This window comes from Pleurodeles waltl, chromosome 9 (genome assembly GCF_031143425.1).
Source record: "Pleurodeles waltl isolate 20211129_DDA chromosome 9, aPleWal1.hap1.20221129, whole genome shotgun sequence".
Classification (NCBI taxonomy): Eukaryota; Metazoa; Chordata; class Amphibia; order Caudata; family Salamandridae; genus Pleurodeles; species Pleurodeles waltl.
The window spans coordinates 986,201,327-986,219,968 of record NC_090448.1 but is presented as its reverse complement, the minus strand read 5'-3'; the positions used below and the strand labels follow the sequence as shown (position 1 = coordinate 986,219,968).

At 47.4% G+C, this 18,642-nt stretch overlaps 1 protein-coding gene across 3 annotated transcripts in view; it reads left to right on the top strand.

Annotated features, from left to right (window-relative positions):
• Nucleotides 1-18,642, top strand: part of YLPM1 (YLP motif containing 1) — an 865,271-nt gene that overhangs the window by 435,121 nt on the left and 411,508 nt on the right. For all 3 annotated transcript variants that reach the window (XM_069208481.1, XM_069208482.1, XM_069208480.1), the window contains one exon: nucleotides 1,684-1,835. In XM_069208481.1, coding sequence (XP_069064582.1) covers nucleotides 1,684-1,835 — 152 coding nt within the window. The remainder of the gene's footprint in view (nucleotides 1-1,683; nucleotides 1,836-18,642) is intronic.

Below are 18,642 nucleotides of genomic sequence, written 5' to 3'. Positions count from 1 at the left end.
AACTATTAGTAACTCCTAAAGCACATTCTACTTGAAAGAAAGGAGCTTCAATGGCATTCTTAGGAAATATACCAATGGCAGACGTATGCAAAGCAGCCACATGGTCAACACCGCACACATTTACAAAACACTATTGTGTGGACGTGTTGTCTAGCCAACAAGCAAATGTTGGTCAAGCAGTGCCTAAAACACTATTTCAAACTACTCCAACTCCTACTGGCTAGCTGCCGCTTATTCTAGTAGGGGACTGCTTTTCAGTCTATGCACAGTATGTGTATCTGCAGCTACACATGCCATTGAATGGAAAATGTAACTTACCTAGTGTACATCTGTTCGTGGCATGTAGTGCTGCATTGCTCTACCGGAGGCTGCCGCCGTCGAATCGAACTCCAGATCCAAGGAACCGAAGTACTCAACACCAAGAGAAAAGCTCCAAGAAAGTGTAAGTCTGAAGATAAACATATAGCCGGGTTCTAGTGCTCAACCTATCCGACCTGCTCTCAAATGCTGCTGTCAGCCCAAAACTCTGACTTTGTCCCAGTCCAGTCCGACCAGATAGCCTGGAGTGGCGCTTTATTATTTTTGGCACTAGAATTCGATTTTTTAATTTAAACTTTAAAAAAGAAATCATATCTCTGGTTTCTTACTTTGGCTATTTTGTCGTTTTGGTGTCATATTATTAAAGATAAAAGTATGCTCTATTCTTATAAATTGGTGTGGGGTTTTTCTTGCATTGTCTCTTACCTATTTACTGTTTTGGTGCTACTTAAATGCTTTACACCTGCATGTCTACTGAGTTAAGCGTGACTGCTTATTTGCTAAGCTACACATGGTTGAGCAAGGATTAATTTGAGTCTGGACTTGGCCCTATTAGTGATTTGGTATTATTCCTAGCTGAAAGTGAACACCTATTAATAATACACTTTCCTACAATAACATTGACCATAGAGCTCAATGTCAACTGCTTCCTAGTGTGAGGAAGCTAGAAAGATTCTGAGTTGTGCTTCTGGCCCAGAATGTTAAAAAGCTTTTAGTTTTCTTTTTGTGATATTTTAAGCGTTCCAGTACCTTTTTTTCTTTTTTTCTAAATTAGTCCTTTCATGTTTATGAACAAAGCACTGACTGGACCTTGAAATTCTTAGTGCTGCTCACGGTAATACTGTTTTGAGCTTTTAGCCCCTCCGTCTCCTGGTGTCCAGATACTGTGGCACCCAAGGCATTAATTATTTCATAGAAATAATGGTAGACAGACATCCCTGACAGTCAGTCTCCATCTCATCTAGGTCTGCAGTTAATATTATCATGGCCATGGAAGACCAGTGGTACACTATCTTGTCTACACAAGGTTATGGCTTGGTAAACTCCGACTTACTTAGGAACTCAAGAATAGGCCTTATAAAAGGTTGTGGTAATGATTTGGGCTCAATGGGCACTAGCCGTCCTGAGGAGGAGTGGGAGGTCACGTTGGGTAAGCTGTCCCGCATCTACCTTGAACTCGAAGTGCAAACTTAATTGATGGAAAAACATCGGACGGACCAGAATGTTTCATGATTGCATAGGTTTTTCTATCTTTCTAAACATTTTTCTAAACATCTATCTTTGTAAACATTTAGAAGGTTGGTACTCTCAAAGGAAGTCTGTCATTTAACCTCATTTAGTTAAACTCAAATGGCGTCATTGTAGGAGATCGAAGAGGTTTCCCTGAAGAGAGAGTAGCTGCTCAACCACCCGTTGCACCACCGCCACCTCCAGCTCCTCGTGTCGAAAGGAAACCAGAGACAAAAAATGTGGATGACATTTTGAAGCCCCCAGGTCGCAAGACAAGACCAGAACGAGTAAGTAGCTGACATCCAGTATAGTGTTGACAAATGTATGTGTTGTTTGCCCTCAGGAACTCTCATACCTCTCATGTTGCTTGTTTCTATGAATCCCACAGTGTTCACTTTTCCTTTTCTTAGCATTTTTTGGTATCTGCATGCATGCTGCTCTGAGTATGCTGGTTGTGAACCTCTCCATTACTTGCTTTCCAAATTGTACAAGTTTTTGCGCTTTGTTGCTTTTCTGAATGTCTATTCTAGCAACCTTACTTTCATCTGTCAGTTTATTCTGTCAAGAGTGTGCAGAGTTGTAACTTCTTACAATGTTTAGAGCAGCTGGGCATTCAGATGGTATGGTAATTTTCTTACCTGGTTTGTTTCTTTTATTCCCACTGGCGGTGTGAGTATTGCCTAATCCCTGAATTCAAGAAGCCAGTTTACGACCCAACATGTTTCTTTGCTTTCATTGAGTGCAGATGTATTAGTCCTTGCAGTTTCTTTTCATCAATCTCCTTGCCCCCAAATAACCCCCAATTCAGTGTTTACAAACTTTTCGGGCCCGTTTCTCACGAACTATGTATTATGGTCAAAACATTAAAGTGAAGTTTAAGGGAGAAGGCTTCTTGCAGGTTTACCACCACTTTTTGCCCCATTTGGACCTCTAGGCACAGGTGTAATGGCTCGGCAATGCCTTGCACCCTTCTATACAAGATTCAGTGAATATACTGTGACTGTTAGAATGGTGAATATTTAATTGGCTTCTCCCCAATTGGCATAGCTCATCTTTTAAGACTTTAGTATATAGTACTGTGGTACCTCAGGCCTGTATGTTTCTCTCTCCTGGACTGCAGCACTAGTTAAGCCACCATGAGTACGACAAGGTAGAACACGGTTCCCATTCTGCCTGTACAAACTAGAAGGGCAGTTTAAAACTGCCAAATCGACTTAGCCTTTTAAAGTATTGGCAAAGCCCAAATGTCCCCTTTTTAAGATACGTATGTCACCACTAAGGTTGGCCTGTGGAGCCCAAAGGCAGGGTGCTGTATATTTAAAAAATAAAATAGAACATGTACTTTCATGTTCCAACACTAAACCCCCCTAAATTGTCATGTTTTCCTGTGGGAAGACTAGTTGCCTCTTTGGCAAGTAAAGAGTTACCGGCTGTCATCTCAATCCTGTTAACTTTTGAATGGGACTGTTAAAGGTGGTACTGTAAGGTATCAAAAGAATTGGTGCATTAAATCTGATGTAATGGTTGCATTTATTTTAATACAACTGGTGGGCAAAGTCCAACTTTAGAAGTTGCCACTTCAGTTGCCCAAGGTTTCCAGTGGTCATTTATTGTTGTACTCTGGTTCTGCCCTGCAGATCGCTTTCTGCCCTCCTGGGGGAGTTAACTACTCCCAGGACAGGAGACAATCGAGTCCTGCTCTGGAGCGAGGTGCTGCCCCCCTCTTACAGTAAGCCATGTGTGTAGGTCAAAAAGGTGAGCTTCAAAGTAGAAGCCACCTTTGAACCGCAAACAGGAAACACTAGGGAGAGGGTCTGCGCTTGTTGAGATAGACTGGCACTAGGGACAGGGAAGGGAAGCCAGATGTGTAGGAAATGGCTCCTTGTTGCAGTTACTATCCCCTCCACCCCCACACACTTTTTGCCTGATATTGATGCTGACTTGCCTAAGAAGTGTGCTGGGACCCTGCTAACCATGCCCCAGCACCAGTGTTCTTTCACTTAAAATGTACCATTGTTCTCACAATTGGCACACCTATGGCACCCAGATAAGTCCCTTGTAAAAGGTACCAGTGGTACCATGGGCCTTGTGACCAGGGAAGGTCCCTAAGGGCCACAGCATGTGTTGTGCCACCCTAAGAGACCCCTCATGAACACAGCCATTGCAGATTTTGTGTGTTGAAATGGCATCCCCCTCAGGGTGCCATGCCCACTAAACACTGCCTCTGGCATAGGTAAGTCACCCTTCTAGCAGGCCTTACAGCTCTAAGGCAGGGTGCACTATACCACAGGTGAGGGTATAGCTGTATGAGCAATATGCCCCTACAGTGTGTCTATTCTTAGACATAAGTGCAGTGTGGCCATATTAAGTATATGGTCTGGGAGTTTGTCAAAAAACGAACTCCACAGTTCCATTATGGCTTCACTGAAAACTGGGAAGTTTAATATCAAACTTCAGAATAATAAACCCACACTGATGCCAGTGTTGGATGTACTCTAAAAAGCGCATCTTAGAAATGCCCCCTGTATTTTACCCAATCCTCTGGCCTGTGCCAGCCTGCCACTAGCAGACAAGTTTCTGACCCCATGGGGTGAGGTCCTTTGTGCTCTCTGAAGCAAGAAATAAAGCCTGCTCTGGGTGGAGGTGCTTCACACTTCCCCGCTGCAGGAACTGTAACACCTGGCGGTAAGCCTCAAAAGCTCAGGTCTAATGTTACAGTGCCCCAGGGCACTCCAGATAGTGGAGATGTTTCCCCCCCCCCCTACCCCCACCCCTTGCCAAAGCCCCACTTTTGGTGAACAGTTCAGCAAGAAACTTAAGAAAAATGAGGAGGGGTGACCACTTCAACTCGAACCCCTTAGGTGTCTAGAGCTGAAGTGACCTTCCTCCCTGCAGAGTCCTTCATCTTGGTTTGGAGGACAGAACCCAATAGGGTTAGGTTTGTGCACTCCTCCCCAAAGGGATTGGACAAAGGAAGGGTGTAGCCACCCTCTGGGACAGAAGCCATTGGCTACTGCCCTCTGACCCCTGTAACGCCTGTAATTATTGTATTTAAGGGCTTCCCTGAACCCAGCTCACCAGATTCTTGGCGACCTAACAAAAAAGGAGGACTGTTAAGCTGAAACTCCAGCAGAGAAGAATGAAGACGACAACTGACTTGGCCCCAGCTCTACCAGCCTGTCTTCTGCTTCAAAGAACAAGCAGAAGGACAGCGGCGCATCCAGTGGGACCAGCAACCTCTGCCAAGCTCCAGAGGATTGCCCTGTACCCAAAAGGACCAAATACTCCAGTGGACAGCAGCCCTGTCTAAAGATGAAACAGCAAAGGACTCTCCAACCTCGCTCCATATGCGTGAGTCCTGACCACTCTGCATCCGATGCCCACGGCCGGGTCCAGGTGGCAGAACCAGCTAGAGAGGATCCCCAGGCGATTCTGGGCAAATGACCACCCTGGGTTGACCTCTCCATCCCTCCACGATGACGCCTGCAGATGGAATCTCGAGGGACCCCCCTGACTGTGAAAGCTCCGGACAAAGATAGCTGATGCCTAAAGACACACTCCCTCGCACCCCCCAAGCTTTGGAGAACCTGACCTCCAGTGCAGCAATGTTCAGCAGACGGCCCTTCTCACTGTCCAGCCTGTGATTTGCCCAAGACGACCACCTGGACCTTGCCTGCAGCCTCTGAGTGACCCCTGAGGTCCCCTCATAGAGAATAATTGGAGACCCGACATCTTGTTTGCACCAGGCAGCCCCAGCACCGCTGAGGGTGTATGTTTGGTGACTACTTGTCCCCCCCCTCATCCCCCCCTCCCCCCCCCCCCCAGTGCTCCTTTAAACACCCCGGGTCTGCCCTCCGAAGTAGCAGGTACTTACCTTCCTGCAGATCAGAAACAGAGTGCCCCCAATCTACATAGGAGCCCATGTTAAGTTTGCCTACACTTTGACCTCTGGACCCAGCCAGCCCGTGTTGCTGGTGGTGGGTGTTTGGGGTTAACTTGAGCCCCAACCTGTGGACTTCCTAACCCCCAGAGACTGGAACTGTAAATGTTGTACTTACCTGCAAATCGATCTAACTTTTCTTCCCCCCCCAAGGAGCTGTTTCTGAAAATTGCACTGTCGCGTTCTAAAGCAGATTATTGCCAATATTTCAAAAACTGTATAACTTATTGTAGGAAGTTGGCTCTGTATATACTATCTCAAAGTGACAAATAGTGTGCACAGAGTCCAAGGGTTCCCCTTAGAGGTAAGATAGTGGCAAAAGTAGATAATTCTAATGCTCTGTTTTGTGGTAGTGTGGTCGAGCAGTAGGCTTATCAGAGGGTAGTGTTAAGCATTTGTTGTACGCACACAGACAATAAATGAGGAACACACTCCAGGCCAATAAGTTTTTATCTTCAAAAATATATTTTCTTAGTTTATTTTCAGAACCACATGTTCAAGATTTACAGTTAATACTTTAAATGTAAGGTACTTCACTAAGTTACTTTAGGAACTTTGAATGAAAACAATATCATGTACAGTCTTTGTAAAAATGGCAATAAGCTATTTTCAAAGTGGACACTTAGTGCAAAAATCTGGGGGAGGTTAGTAAAGGTTAGATTAGGAGGTAAGTAAAACACTTACAAGTCTCAGTCCTGAGGCATAGGCAGCCCACCCTTAGTGGGTCAAGGCAACCCCAAAGTTACCACACCAGCAGCTCAGGGCCGGCCAGGTGCAGAGGTCAAAGAGGTGCCCAAAACACACAGGCATCTATAGAGAAAAGGGGTGCTCCGGTTCCAGTCTGCCAGCAGGTAAGTACCTGCGTCCTCGGGGGCAGACCAGGGAGGATTTGTAGCGCACTGGGGGGGACACAAGTAGGCACACAAAACACACCCTCAGCGACACAGGGGCAGCCGGGTGTAGCGTGCAAAGCAGGCGTCTGGTTTTGTATAGGTTTCCATGGAGGGACCCGGGGGTCACTCTAGCGGTGTAGGCAGGCGCAGGGGAGGCTTCTCAGGACAGCCACCACCTGGGCAAGGCAGAGGGTAGCCTGGGGGTCACTCCTGCTTCGAAGTTCGGTTCCTTTAGGTCCTAGGGGCTGCAGGTGCAGTGTTGGTTCCAGGCGTCGGGTCCCTTGTTACAGGCAGTCGCGGTCAGGGGAAGCCTCTGGATTCTCTCTGCAGGCGTTGCTGTGGGGGCTCTGGGGTGTCGTTTCTGGTTACTCACGGGCTCGCAGTCGCCGGGGAGTCCTCCCTGAGGTGTTGGTATGGTGCAGAGTGTAGAGTCTCAAGCTTCCAGTGGGAAACGTGAAGTCTTTGGAAGTTGATTCTTTGTTGCAAAGAAGTAGCTGGTTTTGAACAGGGCTGCTGTTCAAGGGAGTTTCTTGGTCCTGTAGTCCAGGGCAGTCCTCTGAGGCTTCAGAGGTCGCTGGTCTCTGTCGGATGCATCGCTGGAGCAGGTTTTCGAAGTTGGAGACAGGCCTGTATGGCTGGGGCCAAATCAGTTGTCGTCTTCCTCCTTCTCTGCAGGCTTGTAGGTCAGCAGTCCTTCTTTCTTCAGGTTGCAGGAATCTGATTTACTCCAGTATTGGAACTTTCATAGATTCACATGCTTGAATCATTCCCCGTTGTCGAGATGGGAGTCCCCGGTATAATTTACACAAGTAATGTCAAGATATATTAACAAAGAAAAAGGCCCTAGGCCTCTTCAATTTAACAGTCTATCAGAGTCATTTTGTGAAAAGGACCAAACTTGAGCCTCCACCAATCAGGCGACAGCACCCTCCAGAATCCTCCTGAGAGGCGCTCCAGCACCTCAGATTTTCTACTGCACGTCGTGCTAGGGAGTCTCCTCAGAGCTCTGCTCTGTCTTCACACCTTTTTTTCAACTATTTTCTCTCAGAGAAACTGATTTAACTTGATTTGTCAGCTATTTTTCAACTATGTCTGACAAGGAGAAGGGTCTCTTCAGAGACTGCAAGACTTGTGGAAAGAAAAGGCTTCATTCTGAAGACCCTTACCAAGACTGCATTTACTGCCTGTACCCAGATCATTCAGCTAAAGACTAAGATTTGTCGTACTTTTTCTTCTAAAACTTTAAAAGACAGGGAAGGCAGATTATTAATATAGCTGCAGAAACTAAAACATAGGAAGGACCCAGTTTCTGATTCTGAGAGTGATGAATCATCAACATCTAAGAGATCATCAAAAAAGGGCGCGATCAGGCTCCAGATCTCCCTCACAACTAAAGAAAAGCCCTCAAAAAGACTACTTCAGGGTCTTATAAGGGTCGCAGCCCATCTTCTTCCCCAAAGAAAGTTTCCAGTAAAGAGGGGAAAAGCCATTCTTCCAGTTCAGAGAGGCACAGGAAGTCTTCATCTGTCCCACCATCTGTGCCTTTTAAGAAGCCATCCTCTGTGACGGGGGAAAAAAGCTTAGTCGACGGATTCATTGTCGACAGTACCGTCGGTGAGTGCTTTTCCGGTGACGACATCTACTTCTTGGTTTACACCGTCGACGAGGACAGGTACCCTACCGTCGACAGCGTCAACGACCGTCTATACATCGTCATCGTTGACGGCGCTGATGTCAGTGTCAGCCCTACCGTCGTCGACGAGACTTTATTCTATTGAAATCGCTGTGCGTCCAGCATCTACGACACCGTCCATAACGAAGTCTATGTTCGATGGCATCTGTCGCTGTAGATAAGCATGTTTTGCATAGCTCGCCATCTGGTGTTGGGCCGGAGTGTTACAAGTTGTTTTTCTTCGAAGAAGTCTTTCGAGTCACGGGACCGAGTGACTCCTCCTTGTGTCTCCATTGTGCATGGGCGTCGACTCCATCTTAGATTGTTTTTTTTCCGCCATCGGGTTCGGACGTGTTCCTGTCGCTCCGAGTTTCGGAACGGAAAGATAGCTAATTTCGGAAGATTTTCGTCGGTATTGTTGCGTTCGGGATCGGCGTAGTTAGATTCAACACCGCGTCGACGGATCGAAGAGCTCCGGTGCCCTTCGGGGTAGTTTTTTCAATCCCCCGTCGGGGCCTGGTCGGCCCGACCGCGTGCTGAAGAACGCCGATGGAACGGACCCCGTTCCGTTTCTGCCCCAAATGCCACAATAAATACCCCTATACAGACCAACACTTGGTCTGCAACCTGTGCCTGTCACCTGAGCACAGTGAAGACACCTGCGAGGCCTGTCGTGCGTTCCGGTCCCGAAAAACACTCCGAGACCGTCGAGCCAGAAGACTTCAGATGGCGTCCGCGCCGACAGCCCACCGAGAGTTCGAGGAACAAGAAGAGGAAGGTACCTTCTCGATCCAAGACTCGGACTCCGAAGGATTCGACGATACACAAACCGTGAGTAAGACGTCGAAAACCACTCAGAGGAAGATTTACAAGGCCCAGGGGACGCCACTGCCACCAGGCCATGGCTCGACCCATAAATTCGGTGACCGACCGTCGGCACCGAAAAAGGCCCAAACAGTGCCGAGATCGTCCGACTCCGGTCGAGACACCGGCACGCAGCCTTCTCGGGACCGAGAAAGTGCTGGAGACAAGCATCGACACCGAGATGCCGGTGTAGACACGGCTCGACGCCGAGACAGCGGCCCCGAAGAAGATCGGCGCCGAGAGGTTTCGGCCCCGAAAAAGAAAAAAGTCACCTCGGAGCCAAAAAAGGACGCAGACAGGGTTTCGGTCCCGAAACAAACTGCAACCGACCCAGCTTCAGGCTCTTATACAGAAGAGCACTCGCTAACCTCCCAAATGCAAAAGCATAGGTTTGAGGAAGAGCTACAATCAACTGATGTGGACCATACGCAAAAGCGTATTTTCATACAGCAGGGGACAGGAAAAATAAGCACCCTTCCCCCTATTAGAAGAAAGAGAAGGTTGGAGTTCCAAACTGAACAGACACCACAACCAAAAGTGGTGAAAAAAGTTACCCCACCACCCTCTCCTCCGCCCGTGATTAACGTCTCACCAGCACAAACTCCATCACACTCCCCAGCTCACACCACCATGAGCCAGGGTGACCAAGATCAAGACGCATGGGACTTATACGACGCCCCAGTGTCAGATAACAGTCCGGAGGCATACCCTACGAAGCCATCTCCACCAGAGGACAGCACCGCGTATTCTCAAGTGGTGGCTAGAGCAGCACAATTTCACAATGTAAGCCTCCACTCAGAACAGGTCGAGGATGATTTTTTATTCAACACACTCTCCTCCACCCACAGCTCATACCAAAGCCTGCCTATGCTCCCTGGTATGCTCCGGCACGCAAAAGAAATCTTTAAGGAGCCGGTCAAAAGTAGGGCAATCACACCAAGGGTGGAAAAAAAGTATAAGGCGCCTCCTACAGACCCGGCTTTCATCACTACACAGCTGCCACCAGACTCTGTCGTTGTAGGAGCAGCTAGGAAAAGGGCCAACTCCCACACATCTGGAGATGCACCACCCCCAGATAAAGAAAGCCGCAAGTTCGATGCAGCTGGTAAGCGAGTCGCAGCACAAGCCGCAAACCAGTGGCGCATCGCGAACTCCCAGGCACTGCTTGCGCGCTATGACAGAGCCCATTGGGATGAGATGCAACATCTCATTGAACATCTGCCCAAGGACCTACAAAATAGGGCAAAACAAGTGGTTGAGGAGGGACAGACCATTTCCAACAACCAGATCCGCTCCTCCATGGACGCCGCAGATACAGCTGCACGGACAATTAATACATCTGTAACTATCAGAAGGCATGCATGGCTCCGAACGTCTGGATTTAAACCAGAGATTCAACAAGCAGTTCTCAATATGCCTTTTAATGAAAAAGAACTGTTCGGTCCAGAAGTGGACACAGCGATTGAGAAACTCAAAAAAGACACGGACACTGCCAAAGCCATGGGCGCACTCTACTCCCCGCAGAGCAGAGGGAATTACAGCACATTCCGTAAAACACCCTTTAGAGGGGGGTTTCGGGGTCAGAGCACACAAGCCAGCACCTCACAAGCAACACCGTCCAGTTACCAGGGACAGTATAGAGGAGGTTTTCGGGGACAATATAGAGGAGGGCAATTCCCTAGGAATAGAGGAAGATTTCAGAGCCCCAAAACCCCTACTACTAAACAGTGACTCACATGTCACTCACCCCCTCCACACAACACCAGTGGGGGGAAGAATAAGTCATTATTACAAAGCATGGGAGGAAATCACTACAGACACTTGGGTTCTAGCAATTATCCAACAAGGTTATTGCATAGAATTTCTACAATTCCCTCCAAACATACCACCAAAAGCACAAAATTTGACAAAACATCATTCCAATATCCTGGAGATAGAAGTGCAGGCACTTGCAAAAGAATGCAATCGAATTAGTGCCAAACACACAAATAAACACAGGAGTTTACTCACTGTACTTTCTGATACCAAAGAAGGACAAAACGCTGAGACCAATCCTAGACCTCAGAGTAGTGAACACTTTCATCAAATCAGACCACGTTCACATGGTCACACTACAAGAAGTATTACCATTGCTAAAACTACACGACTACATGGCAACTTTAGACCTCAAGGATGCTTATTTCCATATACCAATACACCCATCGCACATGAAATACCTAAGGTTTGTATTCAAAGGAATAAATTACCAATTCAAGGTACTGCCTTTCGGATTAACAACCGCACCAAGAGTCTTTACCAAATGTCTAGCGGTAGTCGCTGCACACATGAGAAGGCAGCAAATACATGTGTTCCCATATCTAGACGACTGGCTAATCAAGGCCCATTCGTTAATAGAGTGCTCAAATCACACAAATCAGATCATACAAACCCTCTTCAAACTAGGGTTCACCGTCAACTTCACAAAATCCAACATTCTGCCGCGCAAGGTACAACAATACCTAGGAGCCATAATAGACACATCAAAAGGAGTAGCCACTCCAAGTCCCCAAAGAATTCAAAATTTCAACACCATCATACAACGCATGTATCCAACACAAAGGATACAAGCAAAGATGGTATTACAACTCCTAGGCATGATGTCTTCATGCATAGCCATTGTCCCAAACGCAAGACTGCACATGAGGCCCTTACAACAGTGCCTAGCATCACAGTGGTCTCAAGCACAGGGTCATCTTCTAGATCTGGTGTTAATAGACCGCCAAACTTACCTCTCGCTTCTGTGGTGGAACAACATAAATTTAAACAAAGGGCGGCCTTTCCAAGACCCAGTGCCACAATACGTAATAACAACAGATGCTTCCATGACAGGGTGGGGAGCACACCTCGATCAACACAGCATACAAGGACAATGGAACGTACATCAAACAAAACTGCATATAAATCACCTAGAACTTCTAGCAGTTTTTCAAGCTCTGAAAGCTTTCCAACCAATAATAGTTCACAAATACATTCTCGTCAAAACAGACAACATGACAACAATGTATTATCTAAACAAGCAAGGGGGGACGCACTCCACGCAGTTAAGCCTGCTAGCACAAAAGATTTGGCGTTGGGCAATTCACAACCAAATTCGCCTAATAGCACAATTTATACCAGGGATCCAAAATCAACTCGCAGACAATCTCTCTCAAGATCACCAACAGGTCCACGAATGGGAAATTCACCCCCAAATTCTGAACACTTATTTCAAACTCTGGGGAACACCTCAGATAGACTTGTTTGCGACAAAGGAGAACGCAAAATGCCAAAACTTCGCATCCAGATACCCACACAAACAGTCCCAAGGCAATGCCCTATGGATGAACTGGTCAGGGATATTTGCTTACGCTTTTCCTCCTCTCCCTCTCCTTCCTTACCTGGTAAACAAACTCAGTCAAAACAAACTCAAACTCATATTAATAGCACCAACTTGGGCAAGGCAACCCCGGTACACAACGCTGCTAGACCTATCAGTAGTACCCTGCATCAAATTGCCCAACAGGCCAGATCTGTTGACACAACACAACCAAAAGATCAGACACCCAGATCCAGCATCGCTGAATCTAGCAATCTGGCTCCTGAAATCCTAGAATTCGGGCACTTACAACTTACCCAAGAATGTATGGAAGTCATAAAGCAAGCCAGAAGGCCATCCACCAGGCACTGCTATGCAAGTAAATGGAAGAGGTTTGTTTGCTACTGCCATATTAATCAAATACAACCATTACACACAACTCCAGAACATGTAGTGGGTTACTTGCTTCACTTACAAAAATCTAACCTGGCTTTCTCTTCCATTAAAATACACCTTGCAGCAATATCTGCATACCTGCAGACTACCTATTCAACTTCCCTATATAAGATACCAGTCATTAAAGCATTCATGGAGGGCCTTAGGAGAATTATACCACCAAGAACACCACCTGTTCCTTCATGGAACCTAAATGTTGTCCTAACTAGACTTATGGGTCCACCTTTTGAACCCATGCACTCCTGCGAAATACAGTTCCTAACCTGGAAGGTGGCATTTCTCATCGCCATTACTTCCCTAAGAAGAGTAAGCGAGATTCAGGCGTTTACAATACAAGAACCTTTTATACAACTACACAAGAATAAGGTCGTCCTAAGGACCAATCCTACATTTTTGCCAAAAGTTATTTCACCGTTCCATCTAAATCAAACAGTGGAACTTCCAGTGTTCTTTCCACAGCCAGATACCGTAGCTGAAAGGGCACTACATACATTAGATGTCAAAAGAGCATTGATGTATTACATTGACAGAACAAAGAACATCAGAAAGACTAAACAACTATTTATTGCATTTCAAAAACCTCATGCAGGAAACCCAATATCAAAACAAGGTATAGCCAGATGGATAGTTAAATGCATCCAAATCTGCTACCTTAAAGCTAAACGACAGCTGCCCATTACACCAAGGGCACACTCAACCAGAAAGAAAGGTGCTACCATGGCCTTTCTAGGGAACATCCCAATGCAAGAAATATGTAAGGCAGCCACATGGTCTACGCCTCACACATTCACCAAGCACTACTGTGTAGACGTGTTATCCGCACAACAAGCCACAGTAGGTCAAGCCGTATTAAGAACATTATTTCAAACTACTTCCACTCCTACAGGCTGATCCACCGCTTTTGGGGAGATAACTGCTTACTAGTCTATGCAAAACATGCGTATCTACAGCGACAGATGCCATCGAACTGAAAATGTCACTTACCCAGTGTACATCTGTTCGTGGCATCAGTCGCAGTAGATTCGCATGTGCCCACCCGCCTCCCCGGGAGCCTGTAGCAGTTTGGAAGTTACCTTCAACTATTTGTATATGTATCATCTCAACCTTAAATAAGTACATACTTAGTCACTCCATTGCATGGGCACTATTACTACAATTCAACTCCTACCTCACCCTCTGCGGGGAAAAACAATCGAAGATGGAGTCGACGCCCATGCGCAATGGAGACACAAGGAGGAGTCACTCGGTCCCGTGACTCGAAAGACTTCTTCGAAGAAAAACAACTTGTAACACTCCGGCCCAACACCAGATGGCGAGCTATGCAAAACATGCGAATCTACTGCGACTGATGCCACGAACAGATGTACACTGGGTAAGTGACATTTTCATTATACGTCGTCCATGACATCGTCGACGAGAGAAAAGCATCTAAAAAGTGTGGAAAAGCTGACGCCAACCCATACATCACCTAGTAAGGAGTCCTCCCTTGTTCCAGTACATCTTTTGGAGGGAGACGACTCAGATGATGAGGGGCCATTTGGAACAGCCCACAGTCCATCCCAACTGAATGTAAAGTACCAGGAAGAAGAGGACTAGGAAGAGGTTTATGACCCCCAACTTTATTCAGAACAACAACAATACCAACAGGGAGCGTTTATTCCTTCCTCCCTACTAACTGACCTCAGAGCGATGTTAGTTGATTACAACAGGAGGTTTCCCCCTCAAGGAGAACAACCTCCTCCATTGCCTATTTCTGGCGTTTCTACTCCGCACCAGAGGCCAACGTCCTTGCATCTCACGAATGTGGCCACTCCAGATATGACAATTCCTCATGACACTGACATCTCAGAAGGGGATCAGGAAGAAGGGGAGCTCCTGGACACTCACTCAGAGTGGGACGAATACATCATCCCTGCTCGTCCTTCTCCTTCTCAATCGAAGGTGGAATCCCCACCAGAAGACATTGGAGGGTTTCACAATCGTCTAGAGAGAGCAGCCAAACGTTTTGCCTTACCATTGCATACTAAGCAAACAGACTGTTTTCTGTACGACTTTAAGGAGCCTTTTCAGAAGTCTGTGCGCTCTATCCCGATGGTAAACTACCTGTGGGAAGAGGGCCTTAAGGTCATGAATAATCCGGCTACAGTTACGGCAGTGCTGCCACGTCTGGATAAGAAATACAAAGCACCTGACGATGCACCAACATGTTTAACGGGACTCCTCCTCCGGATTCAATGGTAGCTCAGGAAGCACAAAGAAGATCTAAGAATCCTTCTGCCCCAATTTCCGCACCCCCAGACAAGGAGGGTAGACGGCTAGGTAACATAGGGAAAAGGTTTTCTTCTATGGCTAGCCTAGTAGTTAGAGCTGCCAACTCTTTGGCTATTCTGGCTAGGTTCGACAGACAGCTTTGGGCAGACATTGCACCTTATATTACTCAACTGCCGGAAGATGCGAGATCAGAGGCAAGTAAAATGATACAAGAGGGTCAACGCACGCCTGCAGAGCTTATAGACTGTGCAGTGGATATAGCAACCACTGCTTTTCGACAACTCGCCGGTGCAGCTGTGCTAAGAAGGCAAGGCTGGCTTAAAGCCATCTCTTTTCGCCCAGAAGTTCAAAATAAAATCTTGGACTTTCCTTTTGATGGGCAGGTGCTATTTGGGAAACATGTTGATGACGCCCTACAATCCATCTAAACGGACACGGCAAGGTTATTAGGGACCCTGCAATATTGAAAATCGTCCTTTTGTCCTAGAGGGCGTGGCCAACCCTCATACAGAGGGGGATATCAACAACACAGGTATTCTGCCTATCCTTCCTCTTCACAGCAATATCGTCCATACTACTCACAAAGGCAGCCGCCGCAACCGGCCTATAGTAGACCTGGCGGCCGTGGACGTTCAACCCGTCCGACCAAAGATTCGGCTCGTATAACCTGATGCTTTCAAGGCTCCGGCTACGTCCAGTCCTCCTCCTGTCATTCTGGGTGGGAGGATATCTCTGTTCCTCAAACAATGGCAAACCATTACTTCAGACAAGTGGGTCCTACAATTAGTGAAACGGGGTCATACTTTAGAATTTATCCGGTTCTCTTCCAGGGGATCCTCATCAATAGTCATAAACATTGAATATTCCCGCCCTTGTGCGGGGACCCCGGAGCATACATAAAATACACACATATAAAGTATGAAATATGCAGGAAAAATATATATATAGCATTTTTAGTAGACATATCTTTCATATTAAACTCATATATACATGTGTAAAACGGCAATGCAGGCTATAATCATAAACAGGCTAAAATGCTTTATTTCTATGAAGATTTTTTTTTTTTTTTATCATAATAAATTTACAATAAAGAATAAATATCTACTCAAGCCCCCAAAACTGGGCTTAGGGAAATAAGCAGTAGTAAACACTAGAGAAAAAAGAGAAAAAACTGCATTGAAAAGCAATGGAGCATTCTTAGCCAATAGGCTGCATGCAGGTTAACACAGGAGAACCATAAAAACTTTGGCACCGTGCCTTTAAGACCCTGAGCACCTCCAGTATCCCACCATGCCTCAGGGGTGAAGGAAAGGTGACAGTTGGTTCACAGTTAGGTCAGTTATTTTTTCCGGCTTCTTCTGAGAGGATCCTGGAGCATTGAGCTCTGTTTTTCTGAGTTCTTCTCAGAAAAATACTTTAAAACAGCGTTTTTTCCTGTTTTACTCGACATCTAACTTCATTGTCTGAGTTTGGCAGTTTTTTCCTGACAGAAAAATGCCTTCCCTTTTTGTCAAATGCTCTTCTTGTGGGAAGAAGGCCCAGTCAGACCCACACACTCTTTGTATTGTGTGCCTGCCTCAGAGTCACTGCCCTGACACTTGCAAACAGTGCAAGAATATGTCAAAGAGGACTCTGAAGGACAGAGAAAAGATCAGACTTCATGGGCTTCACGAGAGGCAAAAAACATCATCCTCTTCGCTTCTCAGGTGAGAATGGCTAGGTCGACTTCAGCAGGTAGGAAAGTGCCTGTTTGTTCCCCGTCGACGTCATCGCTGCCACCATCTCACCGCCATAGATTGCAGTAGACGGCGACCCGCCCGACGTCAAAGGATACGGCGTCGAGGGAACATGGCCATCGCAGGGGCATATCTCTGTCGACGGCAGCCCGCAAATCGACGTCGAGCCATCACCGGCGTGCCCGTTCGCCGCCGAAGACCTCAAGCCCTCTGACGTCAAGAGACACGACATCGGGATCACCACGACGGCAAGAGCGACATCCGCCGTCGGCCTCCCACCGCTCCACGTCGAGGCACACGACGGCGAGTAGGTCGAGGTCCAGAGATCGCCGTTCGACGTCAAGACACTCTACGTCGAGACACTCAACGTCGAGGCAAGAACAACCGGTGGGGCGCCCTTCAACGTCGACACAGCCGTCGACGTCGACACAGGTTTTACCTGTCCCGCAGGGAGTAGAACATCGCCTCCCTCCAACAGACAAGGCCGCACCATCTCCAGTGGTCTCCATACGGAGCGATTCATCTCGTTCGAGAGAGGCATCATTGGGGCATGTTTCACCCATCAACTTATCTCCAAGATGGGTAGAGAGACTTAATAGACCAGCTGCCTCCCCGGATTCGCAGTATTCACAAATTTACTCGCCTACTGCCTCCCTTCCAAGAACACCATCACCGACAGCGCGGGCAGGACGGGCTAGTTCTGCTCCGCCTCAACCGACCACGAGGCCTGGGCGCTCTGTTACAGCGTCTCGCAGCAGGTCTCGTTCCCAACGACTATCTAGGTCAAGATCACGACACAGAAGATCGCCCTCTTGGTCGTCGTCAGGATCATCTGTCGGGCGTTACTCCCCCACCTTAACAGATTCTCCGCCAGCTCGGGTCTCACCGGTGGATGACATCACCACTTTTAATGATGTGCTTTTAAGGGGAGCGCAGAAGTTAAATATAGAGGTTCCAGAACCATCTACCTCCTAGTCAGTCATTTTTGAGACTCTGCAACATAGAAAAGCTTCAAAAAAGCTACTGCTGCTAGTGCCTGGTATGTTGCAGCCGACCATGGACACTTTTTTGACGCCAACCACCCTTAAATCTGCTCCGGCGAGGATTTTGAAAAAATATAAAACACCTGAACAGGACCCTTTGTTTCTAAGAACGGATCTGCCACCGGACTCGGTCATATTGGCCGCAGCACGAAAAACCCACTCGGTGGCATCATCCTCCACGGTCCCACCGGACAAAGAGAGCAGGCATCTTGACTCTCTGGGGAGAAAAATGTGCGGCACGGCGGCATCCATAATCAAGGTCTCCAGCGCTTCTGCACTCCTGGGCAGGTATGACCGTTCTCTGTGGGACTCCCTCAACAGGTTCACAGAAAAGTTGCCCAGGGAAGACAGACAGGTCTTCCAAGAAATCCTGCAAGAGGGATGTCTGGTATCCAACCAAGTCATCAGCGCAGTGGCGGATGGAGCAGACTTGGCTGCGCATGGGTACGCACATGGCATCTGTGCAAGGTGGTCTTCCTGACTGAGGCTGACTGGTTTGGTCCAGGAAGCTCAACAGCGCATCTTAAATCTCCCTTTCAACTGGAACTCACTGTTTGGTGCCCATACAGATGACGAAATGGCACGAATGAAGACCGAAGTGGACACCATGAGGGCAGTAGGCCTGGAGAGGAATGACTTCAGGCGGATGTATAGGCCTTATGACAGGCGCCCTTTCCAGCAGAGGGTTCAAACCCCTCACTGGTCTCAGAGGTCACAGCTAAGGCAGGGACGCCCTCTTTTTCAGGCTCGTAAGGCCACAAGGGTACGAGGGTCAAGTAGACCTCAGCAGTCCACACCGGAACCGCCGGCCAAACAATGAGATCTCGCTTCCCTCGACACTGTACACCACTCCGGTGGGGGGGAAGTATATCAGATTTTCTTCAC